General features: G+C 47.4%; 1 protein-coding gene across 4 annotated transcripts in view; it reads right to left on the bottom strand.

The window, feature by feature from the left end:
• RAB22A (RAB22A, member RAS oncogene family) overlaps nt 1–15532 on the bottom strand; it is a 48724-nt gene that overhangs the window by 14796 nt on the left and 18396 nt on the right. For 2 of the 4 annotated variants that reach the window (XM_055434301.2, XM_055434309.2), the window contains exon 3: nt 3872–3953. In XM_055434301.2, coding sequence (XP_055290276.1) covers nt 3872–3953 — 82 coding nt within the window. Of the gene's footprint in view, nt 1–3871; nt 3954–11986; nt 12164–15532 lie in introns of all 4 variants that reach the window. The other 2 variants (XM_055434328.2, XM_055434318.2) reach the window with 2 other exon arrangements.

Below are 15532 nucleotides of genomic sequence, written 5' to 3'. Positions count from 1 at the left end.
ATGAAAAGGTCTGAAAAGGCTCTGTCTTAAGAAAAAAATTATGAAAACAAGTTTCATTTTATCTGATATTAGAAAAAACTTTGGTTTATTATTGCAACCAGTTTCTTGAATGAACACTGAGTCCAAGTTGATTGATAACTGGACCATGATTCTTCTGATAGAACCATGTTGTTCTTGTTCAGTCACTAAGTCACGTCTGACTCTTCGCAACCCCATGAACTGCATCACACTAAGCTCCCCTGAACCATATGCTGGCACAATATGGTATCTATTTTTCATTTCGTGTTTGCCTCTCCTAGTCCTGTCACAGGAAGGGAACTTTTACAAAATATTTGAGGACTCCCATCAGTTTTCCCTAGGCTTTTTGATATACAAATCATTATCTTCTGAGGCACTTATGTCATCACTTTGATCAGTTACTTTCTCTTCACTTAATTTAACAAGCTCCCTACCATCAATGGCTTTGTATAACATCTGTGGAATTCTCCAAATCACTTTCACTGACTTAATGAAATTACTTTGCAATCAGTTGTGACCGAACCATCAAGGATAATCCATCTGTGAAGACGTGAGGGTCAAATGGGAAGGATGTCTGAATGGTCAGTTCATCATGAATGGTTGCATTTTAGGATGACTTCTGATTCCATGATAAATCTCATTACAGAGAACTGAATAACAAATACACAGATATCAGAAATGCCTAATCTGAGGCATGTGCTACTCACATGACAAAAGTAGGGGGAGGATCTGGGCCTGTTTCCCTGTGAAAGAGTAGGGCTCGCAATTAAATGACACAAATCCACGGGTATCAGTGTTGAGCACCAGGGGCTGAGCACACAGATGCGAGCCCCCAAGGAGCTCACTAACAGAAGATAAACAGCAAGAAGACGGGGTTCAACCTGGGGGTTGTGGGCAATCACAAGGATGTTTCAGGATATAAAGGAACACACTGAAGAGTCTATCTGCTAATGGGTCTACCTGATACCTGAGCACCAGGTCAGGCCCTGTGCTGGGTCCTGCAAACATAACCCCGTGGGCCTGGTTCTCAGTTTCCCATCTGTGGGGAAAGCCTGTCAGGACAGGTATCTACTTACAACTTGGAATGAGGGTCCTGAGGGAAACGAATAGAGCACAGTGATGTACAATGAGCTGGGGTGGTGCTGAGGTGCAGAGGGATGAGGGGAAACCGTGAGGGTGTGACACCAAACCTGGGACGAAAAGGCTGGGAAGGAGCCAGATGGCCATGCTCTGTGTGAAGGGAGAGAGTCTCCTGGTGCAAGGAATACTGTGTGAAGGCCGACTTTGGTGTGTCTGAGGAAGTGAATGGGGGTCCTGGGCTGGAACTCAGCAGGTGAGGGGAGGTTGGACAGGAGGCCCTGGAGAGCAGGTGGTGTAGGCCATGAGGGCTCAGCACACCCCTGGACAGAGTGCGGCTCCCAGGAAAGGGGCAGCCAGCAGTTCCTGAGGAGGTGAGCAGGAGGGTAACAGGGTCTGATTCAGGTTTTCACAAGGGCCCCCTAGGTCCTGTGAGGAGAATGGACTCAGGGTGACAGGGCTGGGAGGAGGGAAGGCAGGGAGACCAGTTACCAGAAGAGAGGAACTCTTGGGTGAGAGTGAGAGGTGGCAGACCGCTGACAGTGGACACAGGGAGAAGTGAGCATACTCAGAAGCTGGATTTGTCAGGACTGCTAACGGGGAGGGAGTACCTCCAGACTCACGCCTGAACGAGGCGGGCCTGTGGCAAACTGAGGAAGGCAGGGGTGGTAGGGAAAGTCCCGTCAAGGCAACATGGGATTAGATGTTTTGAAGGCTGAACAGGCGTTCTCCAGGCTAACGCTGGGAGGGAGTGTGTTCCAAGCAGAGGGAATGACGGGACGTGGGTGTGAAGGCAGGCACTGGCCTGGTGACGGCAGATCTGAAAGGTTTGTTTGGTCTTGCAGGATGAACTGGTGGGAGGAGATGACAATGGAGAGTCTGGTGGAGGCTGGCACCATCCAGGCCCAAAAGGCTGTGTCTGGGACAAACAGGCAGGAAAGGCTCACAGAGGCGCCCTGGAGGATTTTCATAGCATTTCAGACAGTCTCTGATTTGCTGTTGATGTTGAGCTCTTCTTAAACCCTATGATTTGGCAACAACCAGCTGGAGCGCGGGCGCACAGCCAGTGTCCCTCTCCTGAGTGTCTCCACGGCGTGGGTCTCTGCTGGGCAGGCCTCCTGGGCCCGGCCGCCTCATCTGTATTCCTAGTGCAAGCCCTTGGCTGGCTCAGTGATCGAGCTCCAGGTAGGGGTGAGGGACATTTGCATCTCAGAGCAATGACTCCTGGTGCAGAATCAATTAGAGGTGGGGAAACAAGAGGCAGGCAGACCAGCTAATTACGGAACTTAACAGAATCCTGCTATCATGGCAACGGCAAGAGAGAGGTATAAACCCTCGTGTTACTCTTTTTTTACGTTCTGAAAAAAAAAAAGAGATGTTATACATCACTGTGTCTACGAGGACAGGCTCTGATTCAAGGCATAATAGAATCTATATTATAGTAGGATGCTTTACGATGAGGGCTTTGCTGTCTTATCAAATATATGGGAGGGGTAACTGAGATGTGGGATTCACTGAAAGGGTACATATATTACTGGTATGAAGAGCCATGAGTTTGTGGCTAATAGGCTGGATGCCAGGGCTATGTCTGTGGATATACTCAGGGAGGCTCTGTGGGAGGCGGCCCTTCTGAAAGGTGGGCGAGTGATGCTTGGCCAAGGCCCACCCACCTCAACACACAAGGCCCAGACAATGCAGGAGCAGTGGGGACTGGAGACCAAGCAGACGCATCTTGGATGAAGAAATGGACACAGGGTGTGACATCCAGTGGTTTAAAAAAAAAACACAAAACAGAAGAAACCAAACAGAGCGAACTTGAGACATGAAATCTATACAAATGTGCGATGTCTACATCCAGGACAACAGTAGCGGCTTGCTGTGTTTTCCTCCATTTGTCTGTGATGATGCTTGTCAGGTTTTACACCATTCGAAGCATCTATGCTGTCTCAGATAAGACTGTGAGGACAGACTATTTCTCCTGATTACTTCCGCTATACTTTTAAGAGCTTTAAGACAGCAGAGCGCATCCATCACATGTTCTGTTTTGATAACACTGTTTGAAAACAAAATTGAACAGGAGCTGAATAATGGGGCAGCTGCCAGACACACCTCAACAGGGAACTCAACACAGGGAAGAATGGGGCGGCAGCAGCAGCCAGACCCTTCCCCACCTTCCTGTCCCATCCTATCCGGGTGGGCTTTGCCAAATCCTCTTCTGCACCGCGGTGCCATGGCCCTGGCCCCACTTCTGGCTCAGGCCCTCCTGAGGCAGACAGCCATCCTGGACAACTTTATCATTAGGCGTTTATTAAGCACTATTGCATGGCACTGTGTTAGTTCATCCACTTCACTTAAAGTCTCAAACTTTATATGCTGTTAAAGTTCCCTCTTTAGCTCTTAAAAGGCGGCTATAATGAGGCGGCTTCACTCTCCCTTCCTACCACTAATTCTTTTATATCTCTGCTCGAGGATGGAGCCCCAAAATTACACACCATGCTCTGAGTGGGGTTTCATCAGGCCTGTTAGTCAGCATTTACTTGAAGACACTAAAATGTATAAAAACACCCTCAGTGCCCATGAGCACTTTCTCCATCAGTGGACTTCGTGGTTCCAGCTGAGAAGGAAAGGGCTGGCCGCGCAAATGGGAAGTTGTGTGTCTCCGGTGTAGTGGAAGGAAGTGTGAGTAACGTGAAGTGACGGGACCCACTCCAGCAGTTGCACTGGTGCTTTCATCTGGGCCTCAGAAAAACACATGGTAATGTAAAGAGTGACTTACTCGTTCTTGTCCAGCTGTGTCCCAGATGAGGAATTTATGTAGTTCATTTTGGTACTGGACCGTCTTGGTCATAAAAGATGCCCTACAAAGAGAGACCTAAACGATCAGAACACAGTTATTTAAAGCACGCCACCAGCCCCAGTTGGAAACATCACTTAGACTCCACAGTTCTCACACTCCTGCTCCACACTACGTTCTGACTGTGGTCCTCTTTGGAGTACTGATGAGACACTCAGACACTGGCTGCACGCTCTAAGACGGAAGGGTTCTTTGGCTTGTGGCAGCTGAAAGTTCACATCAAAAGAACCATGAGATAACTTGATAATCCAGACATTAGCCTCCCTTGTAATATATTCAAGCTGTTCTTTGGAAAAATGGCACCATGGGAAAACTTTTGTGAAAACCTGTGTGTCCAGGAAATGAGTGCACCAATAATGAGCAGTAGGTCATTTGGCTTTGTCGTCAGCCCATTCCTAAACCAAAGGCTCATGTGAAGAGCTAGTGTTAGACTAGGGTTAATAAAACTTAAAATGCCAACAAGAAGCAGGAAGACTCCCAATCACCACCTCTGTGTTTCAGTAACAGATCGGCCCCCACTGGCTGTCCTGCTGGGCCACGTAGGTCCTTGGGGCCACCCCAGTCCTGGGTGGAGAAGGAATGCTCCTGTGCAGGTCTTCCTGCTCTCTGCGAGGGACGGCTCCATGCAGGGGCCTCTGGAGGCGGGGGCCTCTGGAGGTGGGGGCCAGGGGCTTGTGCTTTTGGGAAAACCTGTGAGGAGCTGTGGAACACGTGCCTAGACCCTCTGGAGGCTCCTGGTTGAAGATTCCGGAGGCCTGTCCCAGGCCAGTGCCAGTTCCAATGCTACCTTCTACTTTCCCAACCCACCAGAAAGCTCCCTGCTGGGAAGTCCTTTGTCTTCCAGCCTCCTCCAGGCATCCCTGTCTGGCTGAAGAACCCAGAGATGATTATGTCTTCTTTCCCACTGAATAAACCTTCTGGGGCCGAGGGTCAAGCTGTGCTCTTGGAATCACACCCTCATCATCCTAATCAGGACAATGAACTCAATGGCTAGACATTTTCACATATTCTGAATCTGAAATATCTTTGAAGAGATTCAAGTAGCAGTTACATAATTTTTAAGAAAGTGCAAGCTGAAGTCGATAGAATGCCTTTCTGAAGCATTACTGAGCTTAGGTAAGTATCAAAATCCTTAGTTTTAACAACTTTTTACACTTGCCATGGTTAAATCAGGATGTGCACCAGGACTTCTCACTTTAGGGAAGATCTAAGCCTTCAAAAAGCCTTAGTTATTGTGAAGATGAAATGATATGATATAGTGAAAATGCTCTGCAAATTATAAAGTACTGATCTAAGCAAGGTATTATTATTGTTGTTATTACGATTTAAAGGCAGCTCCAGGAAAGGTCTTAGTTTAGACTCTGCTGTGTTAGTCCTAAGAGCTGGCAACTCAGTCCTCCGTCAGCTATGGCTGTGCTGTCAGAGGTACAACAGGCACCGGGCCTGCACACAGGGCCAGAGCACCCACCATGCCCAAGCGGCTGCCAAAGGGCAGGTGGGGAAACACGCTTCAAGCAGACAAGAGCTGGGAAAGGGACGCGCAACGCTGAAAGGAGACGTTGCGCTGCTGGATCAGAATCCACTGAGGTCCAAACTACCTGCCAGCCATCTCCCTTTTACTGAGAGTATAGACTCATGACTCAGACAAGAGAAGACAGACAAAATGGCAGCTGCTATGTAACGTAAGGATCTTACGGGATTAAACCGAACTTCCAGTCTGTGCCCATCCATCCCCTTCTCTCCCGTGGACGCTAACACAACTCCTTCCCATCTACACTGAGGTCGTGTCGTGCCTCCACATCTACTGGTCTCTTGTCCTTGTACTGCCTGTGTCACTGGCCAAACTGCCAGTTCTTCAGGGGTCTTATCTGTCCTTCTGTCTCAACCACCCAAGACAGCCTCTCTGCCTGTTTATTCTGCACACAGGTGGAGTGGCTGTCTCGCTGGAGGAAAGTCCCCAAGCCATGAGGACCGGTGTGGGGATGATCCTATGTCAGCTGGGCCCACCCCAGGCCTCTCATTCCACCCAGCAACAATCCCACACTCCTATGACTGTTTTCCAGCCCCTAGCCACTGCCTGCCACCCCTTGTTCCCAGGCAGCAGCTTGTTTCTTCCTTCTCAGAGAAGACAGGGGTTATAAGCCCAAGCTCCCCAACATGGTCCCCAGTCAACCCTCGCACTTGACAATGAACTCATTTCATTCACACCAGCTGTAACCCCTACTTTTCTGATTCTGCTTGTCTTGATTCACCTATCACCTCGGCCCTGACCATGAGCCCAGCACAACCCTCCTAGGTCCCTGCAGACATCAAGCCGGTCTCCTTCCCCCAGACCTGAATCCTTCTTAACTGTTCCTGCTTCTGACTTCACGCTGACGGCTCCTTCTCTGTGAATGCTTTCCCCCCGGCCGAACACTCCTCAGGCTTTAGGTCTTAGTTCAACTGCCAACAGTCACAGATATGTGTGCGGTCCACCCAAGCCAGGTGGCTTTGCATCTCAACTTCACCCTGCAATGCACACCATCCCATTTTGTCCTCAGGGTGTCTGCCGTAAGTCCTGTACAATGTCTGCCTTGCTTATTTGTCTATTTTTAAATTTACCTGTTCAATGCCAGGAAGTACGGACCTTGCGGTTCACGTCTTCCTCTGTAACAGGGGCATCTTCCTCACCTCCCCACTGGCTACCCTGGAATTCTGACAAAACACCTACTATGTTGCTATAAGCCACCTGGCCTTCCATGATGTCTGCAGTTCCAGGGAGTCTCAGCCAAGCGCTCTCTGGAGCACACAGTGAGAAGTACTTTTGAAGCGCAGAGAGAGCTGAGATTAGAGGCGACTTGGTGTGCTCTTGAGCCAGGAGTGTGGTCTCTAGGGTGTGGGGTGGGGTGGGGTGCCACCAGCAGGGCTGACCACACTCAGGGATGTCCTCATGACCTGTTCCTGCTCAGCCGTCAGGCCAGCTGCCAGGCATCAGCCGGGCATCTTGTCAGAGATGGGTTCCCGGAACCCTGCTAAGCAAGCAGCCGCGATGCTGGACAGAGGGGGTCCTCCCTATGCCGGGGCCCAGCACAGGTGGTGGTGATGGGACGACCACACCCCTCCTCCCGGCGCCCCCGAAGCCTCTCACTGCGACAGGCGTCTCTGTGGATTTCTGAGAACCAGAGGTCTTGGCCTGTCACACCAGTAAGGACCACTTCCTCCCTGGCGGCACTTGGATTCGGCTGGACTGATCTAGAGTGATGACATGGGAGCTTGGGGTGAACATGGGACGCAGGGACGTGCTGGGCAGAAGGCCTCCCGCACGGCCCCCGGCTTCAGGGTTCCATCTGTGGAGGACATTCTTTCCTGAAGCTGACTGACTGCAGTTCTGCTCCACCGTCGGGACACTTCATCCCTGTCCCCACACTAAAGGCAGTGAAGACGGGGCTTAATTCCACTCCACCCTCACAGCAGTCTGTCCCCAATTCTGAGTTCTCAGTCAGAACGTGGTGTCGGCCTTCCACAGAAACGTTGGTCTGCAGCTCTTCTTGTTACTTCCATCCACTCTGAGAGAACTGTCTGGCTCTCAATTTTAATCTACACTTGAACTTCAGTCCCTGAAGTAAATTCATAAATTGGACCCTCATCTTCAAGCGGGACCACTACAATTTCTCCTTCCCAGCATCACTCCATCCCAGGGTCACTCCTTTAACGTTTAAGTTAAATGACACGGATGGTAGGATAAGTTCATATCTGGCTTTTTGAAAAACAGGCAATGGCTTCCTGCCATCCAAATGACACATTTTTATTTTCCAGCCTGCCATTTACTTGTCTGATACCCTTATTTTTCACTACTAAACCATCTCTCTTCACTCTGCCTAGGCAGATCTTATTACCTCTTTAATCTAAAATCCCTACTAGCATTATTTCCTAAAGCTAGACTGCCTTTCATAAACTTCTCCATTTTTCAAGACATTTCAAGTCGTCACAATCTTTGGTAGGAGCATGAGTTCCCAATGGAAGTACTTGCTACAAGGGGTTTTAAAAACGCTTTTCCTTTACCTGCAGTGGACTCGCTGGGCTCCTTCAAAACACAGGTGTGCCCTGCCTCACAGTCCAGTACCTCCGAGCCCTTTTCTTGGAATGACACGCAGATGCTGTCATCCTCATAATGATGAAAGTGAAAGGTACTCAGACGTGTGCCACTCTTTGCGACTCTATGGACTCCACAGTCCATGCAATTCTCCAGGCCAGAATACTGGAGTGGGCAGCCTTTCCCTTCTCGAGGGGATCTTCCCAACCTAGGGATCGAACCCAGGTCTCCTGCATTACAGGTGGATTCTTTACCAGCTAAGTCACCAGGGAAGCCCCCTCATAATGGTATGTGGTGCCTTTTAACGAGTGTCCACAACCTCAGCTCTGCATGTAGGTTTCAGAGTCTCATGTACCTTTAAACTCTACCATTTCTCAGACTCATGAGATCTAAGGGCTGATGTGCCATTGCGTACCACCCTGCAGAGGGCCCCACTCCTAGGCGGCTCTGCCCACCTGCACCAGAGCTGTGGGTGCACATGAGGTGGCTGAATCCGCAGGCTCATTCATGGGTCACCCTGAGCAAATTCTCCAGGACCTTCTACATTGTTGTCATTCTAAGAATGTTTCTGAAAATATTTAAACTCAACGAAGACAGTACTCTAAACCTAAAGATAATTAAATTTAACAATGGAGAGTTTAGCATCTCTTTTCCTAAGTTTGTTAAGAATAACAACCCAACAGGAAAACCGTTTGCATCATAAACAGTAAAATCAACAGAAACAGGGAAGGAATGAGCTGCCCCGATTGAGTGGTCATCATGGTGAGTGCTCCTCTTGTCGATCATACCTGTGGCCCCACTGAGTCCTTCGAGTGAGCCTCCGGGCGGATCTGAATCGTCAGCACCAGTTTGCAGACAAGGCGTGGAGTGAATGGAGGAGAGCAGTGCAGCTAGGACCCTCGACAGGCAAGACCTCGAGCCTGGCCTTGGAACCACAGCACCACAGGACCGTAGTGTGCTGGGGGGTGATTTCCTCAAACACATGCCTCCTCCTGTCGAGCAGGAACTCCAGGCAGGCAGAATGGGTGCAACCTCACCCCCGTCCCCAGGAAGCTCACAGGTAAAGCCACACCTGAGTCCCTAGGGGAGCAGCGACTCCAGGTGCCGGAGGCTGGATGACCGCCCCACCCCCCACTCCCACCCTAGAGGATGGCCACATTCCAACCCTAGAATCTGTGAATATGTTACTTCCCACTGCAAAAGGAGCCTTACAGATATGATTAGGTTAAAAATCTCATGTTGAGATAAGGATCCTGGATTAACCAGACGGTCCAACAGAATCACAACAGTCCTTAGAAGGAGACCAGAAGTTGGGAGCCAGAGATGGTGATGTACCATGGAAGCAGAGGGCAGGCGTGTGTGCCTTGAGGATGGGTGAAGGGCGTCCCCCGGGGTGCTGCTCCCTTCCCCTGTGTTGGGAGGAGCTCTCTTGCACTGGAGCTTGTTCTCCAGAGGGTGCTGGGCCTGAAGTGACCAGGGGCCCACCACCTGGCCTGGTTTTAGGGCCCTGGCGTGGGGGAAGGAGAGCCATGCCCTGCTTCTTCCCTCAGCTTTCTGGTTTGTTACTATTCTGAACTCTTAACACCTGACAATAAACACTGTCCATGCCAACAGAGGCTGGACGGCAGGGCGCCCCTGGAAGCTGGAGGTCAAGGAAGCCAGTTCGCTCCTCACAGCCTCAGGGTAACCAGCTCTGTCAAGACCCTGGCTTTAGCCAGCGACGCTGATTTTGGACTTCCAGAACTATAAGATGATAAATTTGCTATATTTTGTGACAGCAGCAAACGGAAACTACGACACCAGGGAGGACTTCATGAGAAGGGCTGAAGTGTGAGCTGAACCCAGAAGTTTAAGAGGGGGTGTCTGCCCAGCAGAGGCCCAGCAACAAGACCTGAGCGGGGTGGGGACACATTCTACAAGAGAAATGGCAGGAAGAGAAGCAGAGAATGATGCAAATGTGCAAGAAGAATGCCAGTGGTTCTGCAGAGCGAGCCTGGTGAGGCAGGGCTGGGGTGGTAACCACATGAAAGGCTCCGGGTAGGGTGGGGGCAGATGGGGGGTGAAGGTCTACAAGATGCTGCACCTTCACACTGTTGAGCCTCGGCTCTGTGAGGCCCTTTTCCTGTGCATCAGGATCTCCCAAAGACCAGGGCATCACCATCACCATTTCTGCCATATTCCTGCTCCAGTGATATTACTTACTGCTGAAGGGTGTAAAAAAAATCATTCTTCTATTTTTTTTAACTTAAAATCCCACAGTATTCAGGGACTAGTTGTGTAGTTTCTAACACACAATGAAATATTTCACAGTATAAATTTAAAACTTCCACCTGTGTACTGTGTGGAGTCATCTGAAGGGTGATGTTCTGGGAGAGACAGCTGAGAGTGTGAGGAGTCCTAAGGGAAGATGGGATTGTGTCATCAGATTTGTTTGAAAGCTGAATTCTGGAAGCACACAACAGGCCTCTGGTCCTTCCGCCAGATACCAAGCCCTTAATAACCCATGGGTGAGTGAGATGGATGTCTATTTTTAAGGACCTTATGGGGCAGAAGTGGAGATAGAATTCTAGGCAAAACCTGGGGAATACTGAGCATTGCTGAGTGCTCGAACAAGATGGAGGAAAATGGAAGTGAGCTCTGAGGCCATGAGAGGGTCCTGCAGAAAGATGGGGTTGGCTTGATGGGTGTGAAGGGACACCATGAGACTGACACCCTAAAGCCACAAGGTATGGGCTGCTGAGAGGGATAGTTCTAAGAAGTCTGAGGCAGGCTTCTGTTTGCTTAGGCAACGGTGTGTGTGATGAGCTATTCATATACTTCCAAACTGTACCTCTGCTCCTTGATTTTCAGAACAGGTAACATGCTCACGGGCTTCATGACCCACAGTGCACAGAGCGGGTGCACAGGACTGAACTGTCTCCCACATACCCCTCTCTCCAGCCACTCATCTCCTTGTCCTGGAAACTATCTCATCTGCTTCTCAGGTCACCTTTCTGATACACCCATGGCTTACACAGTATATGTGTATGCAGTTTCCCCTGCAACCTTCTTTATTAACATAGATGGTAGAACATAAAACACACTTTTGATTCTTTCACCCTGTGCTACAAGCTAGGGCGTCATCCAGCATAAGTACAGGAAGTTTTCTCAAGCTGGCCTTTCCCCCTGTATCACATTCTATCGAATGATTATACTATAAATTATATAATCAGACCCCTGCTAATCAACAGTGCTGCAATTACTAACCTTTGACAGTTACTGCCCCTGTTGTCTGAAACTTACATCAGTAAGTTTATCTGAATGATAAAATCCTAGAAGTAGAATTTCTGGGCAAGGATATAAGACAATAGCATTCCCACTAAGCGTGCAGGCTTTTCAGACTACCCGCTCTGCTTATTAGGTTTGCCACCAACTGGGCAAGTCAATTAACCTCTCTTTGCTTTGGTTCTCTCATTTGAAAACTAGGAATAACTTCAGTACCTGTAACAGAGGAATTTACAACGCTTTAAATTTTACCCAATATTAATGAACAACAAGATGCAGTATAGGGTGTGATGTTTCGTATTCCCATGTAACTGTTTGTGTAACTACTATCTAAAACAAGATACAGAACACTTCCCCAAGCCCAGAAAGTTTCCTTATGCCCATTTCTAGCTAAGTCTTGTACCTACCTCAGGCAAACCATTTTTGACCTCTACTCCACAGATGAGTTTTGACTGGCCTTTGGTTTCCTATAAATGGACCACCAGGGAAGTCCTCTCCTGACCTGACTTTAAATATACATTTTACTAGATAAGCTTAATAGCTAACTGGATGCAGTGGAGGAAGGATCGGTAAATGTGATCACAATTTTGAGGAGTTATCTTGTCTTTCCAGTTCCCCGCCTGGATCCCTGTGCCCTGGCTACAGTCACCCAATGTCCAGCGAAGATAGGGACTCCCTCAGAGAGGTTTCTCTGGGCTCACCTGTGGCCTCAAGTCTCCGTAGCTGAGAGCTCAAGGGCCCGTCTCCAGCAGCTCCCCCAACTCCTGTCTCTGCAGAGATGGACAGCAGCCAGGGGTCACTTCTCTCTTATGAGTGGCTTGTCACTGTCTGAAGTTGCGTTCATTCAGGTTTCTTTGCGAGCTCAGATGTCTAGTGGGCTTTTAAAAATTAATTTTGCTTGTTTTATTTTTTGGATGAGAATCTTCTGACTTCTTATATCTGAACTGTGAGTGCACAGGGCTGTTTTAAGGGCTAAGTGATCACATTTGAAGAATGGAATACGATGAACATTATCACTATTACTTGCAGCATGGAGTGCTTGTACCAATTTCCACTCAGTGGTGGACTCACTGGCAAGGCAGGATGAGGCCCCTGGGACGAGAGGGTGGGGAGAGGCAGTCAGAGGTGGACGTGTGGTGTCCAGGGAGTGCCTGTAGTGACGCAGCAGACACACAGAGTCACCGGAGAGAGGGGACCTTCTCAAGGCTGTGGCGGTGAATGAAGTCACCTGGGAAGACCCAGGACCATGGCAGAAACCCTCCCAGCTTCCACATTAGGAGTGGATGCCAAGGCCAAGCAACAGAAAAAAGAGGACCATCCTGTGAGGTAGGAAGGAGGAGAATCAAAACTGTATGCCAGGTACCAAGAGGCTCTGCAGGGAAAAAAGAACGCCAAATATTTCTAGAGAGGACAAATACAATAAAATGGCCATTCATGAGTTGGTATTAGCCATTCATGAGTTGATGTTAAACTCTGAAACAGTGGTTTCAGTGAAATAACAGGGCAGAAGATGATAAGAGGAGGATCTAAAATGAATTAGATTGGTAAAGAGAAATGATGGCTCTATTCAACTATAAAAATCTTATAATTAAAGAAAATTTTTTTTTACTGAGCAAATAACTAAGAAACTCACTGGAAAAGACTCTGATGCTAGGAAAGGTTGGGGGCGGGAGGAGAAGGGGACGACAGAGAATGAGATGGGTGGATGGCATCACCGACTGTGGACATGAGTTTGAGTGAACTCCGGGAGTTGGTGATGGACAGGGAGGCCTGGCGTGCTGTGATTCATGGGGTCACGGAGAGTCGGACACGACTGAGCGACTGAACTGAACTGAACTGAAGCACTGAGGATACATCACTGGTTATTTTGGATAAGGTTCCCCTTCTCATAGAACTATGGAGTGGTGGGGTCAGACAACAAGTAAATAAATAGAAACATGACTATAGTTTTCAATATTTACTATGAAGATAACAAAACATTGTATCATAACAGCAATTAGTATGGTAATTTCAGCAAAAAAACCAACCAAACAAAAGGTACACTAAAAAAAAAAAAATCAACGGTATTCTAGAACTTTAGAAAAATAATAACCGAAATGAAGAACTTCACAGATAGGTTTAAAATGAGATTAGAATTAGTTGGAAAAGTGATTAATAAATTGGATGAAGGGCTAGGAGAAAATACCTAGTCTAAGGTATGGAGGAAAAAAAAAGGAAAATATAGAAAAGAGTGGAAGAGGCACACACACAAATTCTAAACTATATGTAATCGCAGTCTGAGAATATGAGGAGAGAAAATGGAACAATATTGAAGAGATAACGGTTGAGAATTTTCCAACCTGAAAGGCATCAAACCACAGGTTCAAGACATCCTATGAACCCAAGCAGAAAGAATATAACAAAAATCTCACCTAGGCATATCAAAGATAGACTGCTGGAACCTAAAGACGAAAAGGAAATCTCAAAGCCTCCCAGAAGAAGAAAACAACATGTTAATATTGAGACAGCAACAAGACTGACACCTGACTTCAATCAAAACAGATGAAGTCATACGAAAATGGGATACATTATATTCAAAGGCCTGAGAGGCAATAACTGAAAACCGAGAATTCTGTATCTAAGGAAAACAGGCCTCAATAAATGATTGTAATCTGCCAAAATAGCTAAAATTAAAAACAACTGATGAAAATGTGGAGCAAACGGACTTTTCATGTAGTGCCGATAGGAACGGAGAAGAGTATGTAAGCACTTTGGAAAACAGCAAGTTCTTATAAATATGCCTTAAAAACTACTGTGGCGCCAGCATTCAAGACGGCCCTAAGGGTACTTGTGGTATGAATGTACTTGTGTAGTACCCGCCCACCAAGTGAAGCTGTCCCTGAGGTCACGTAGACATTGTGGCTTCCATCTCGGGCTCCAGTGTTGGGAGGACACTCAGGCAGCCCTATAGAGGGGTCAGTACTGCAAGAGTCAGAACAGCCAGCTAAGCTGCTCCTGAATTTCTAACCTTCAAAATCTGTGAGACAATACATATTCATTATTGTTTTAAGCTGGTAAGTTTACGGTAATCTGTTATACAATGATAACAAATATGCTCAAAAGTATATGCTTTTCAGGTATATGCTCAAAAGTAACGTGTACAATGCCAAGAAATAGAGGAAAACAGCAGAATGGTAAGGAATAGAGATCTCTTCAAGAAAATCAGAGATATCAAGGGAACATTTCATGCAAAGATGGGCACAATAAAGGACAGAAATGGTATGGACCTAACAGAAGCAGAAAATATTAAGAAGAGGTGGCAAGAATACACAGAAGAACTACACAAAAAAGATCTTCATAACCCAGATAATCACGATGGTGTGATCACTCACCTAGAGCCAGACATCCTGGAATGCGAAGTCAAGTGGGCCTCAGGAAGCATCACTATGAACAAAGCTAGTGGAGGTGTTGGAATTCCAATTGAGTTATTTCAAATCCTGAAAGATGCTGTGAAAGTGCTGCACTTAATATGCCAGCAAATATGGAAAACTCAGCAGTGGCCACAGGACTGGAAAAGGTCAGTTTTCATTCCAATCCCAAAGAAAGGCAATGCCAAAGAACGTTCAAACTACTGCACAACTGTACTCATCTCACACGTTAGCAAATGCTCAATATTCTCCAAGCCAGGCTTCAACAGTACGTGAATCGTGAACTTCCAGATGTTCAAGCTGGTTTTAGAAAAGGCAGAGGAACCAGAGATCAAATTGCCAATATCCACTGGATCATGGAAAAAGCAAGAGAGTTCCAGAAAAACATCTATTTCTGCTTTATTGACTATGCCAAAGCCTTTGACTGTATGGATCACAACAAACGCTGGAAAATTCTTAAAGAGATGGGAATACCAGATCACCTGATGTGCCTCTTGAGAAATCTGTATGCAGGTCAGGAAGCAACAGTTAGAACTGGACATGGAACTCAGACTGGTTCCAAATAGGAAAAGGAGTACGTCAAGGCTGTATATTGTCACCGTGCTTATTTAACTTACTATGCAGAGTACATCATGAGAAACGTTGGGCTGGAGGAAGCACAAGCTGGAATCAAGATTGCCGGGAGAAATATCAATAACCTCAGATATGGAGATGACACCATCCTTATGGCAGAAAGCAAAAAAGAACTAAAGAGCCTCTTGAGGAAAGTAAAAGAGGAGAGTGAAAAAGTTGGAAAGTTGAAAAGTAAAAAAAGTTGAAAAGTAAAACTCAACATTCAGA

This window comes from Moschus berezovskii, chromosome 15 (assembly GCF_049115385.1).
Source record: "Moschus berezovskii isolate FMDL1 chromosome 15, NW_MosBer_1.0, whole genome shotgun sequence".
Classification (NCBI taxonomy): Eukaryota; Metazoa; Chordata; class Mammalia; order Artiodactyla; family Moschidae; genus Moschus; species Moschus berezovskii.
This window is presented reverse-complemented; position numbering and strand designations above follow the sequence as displayed.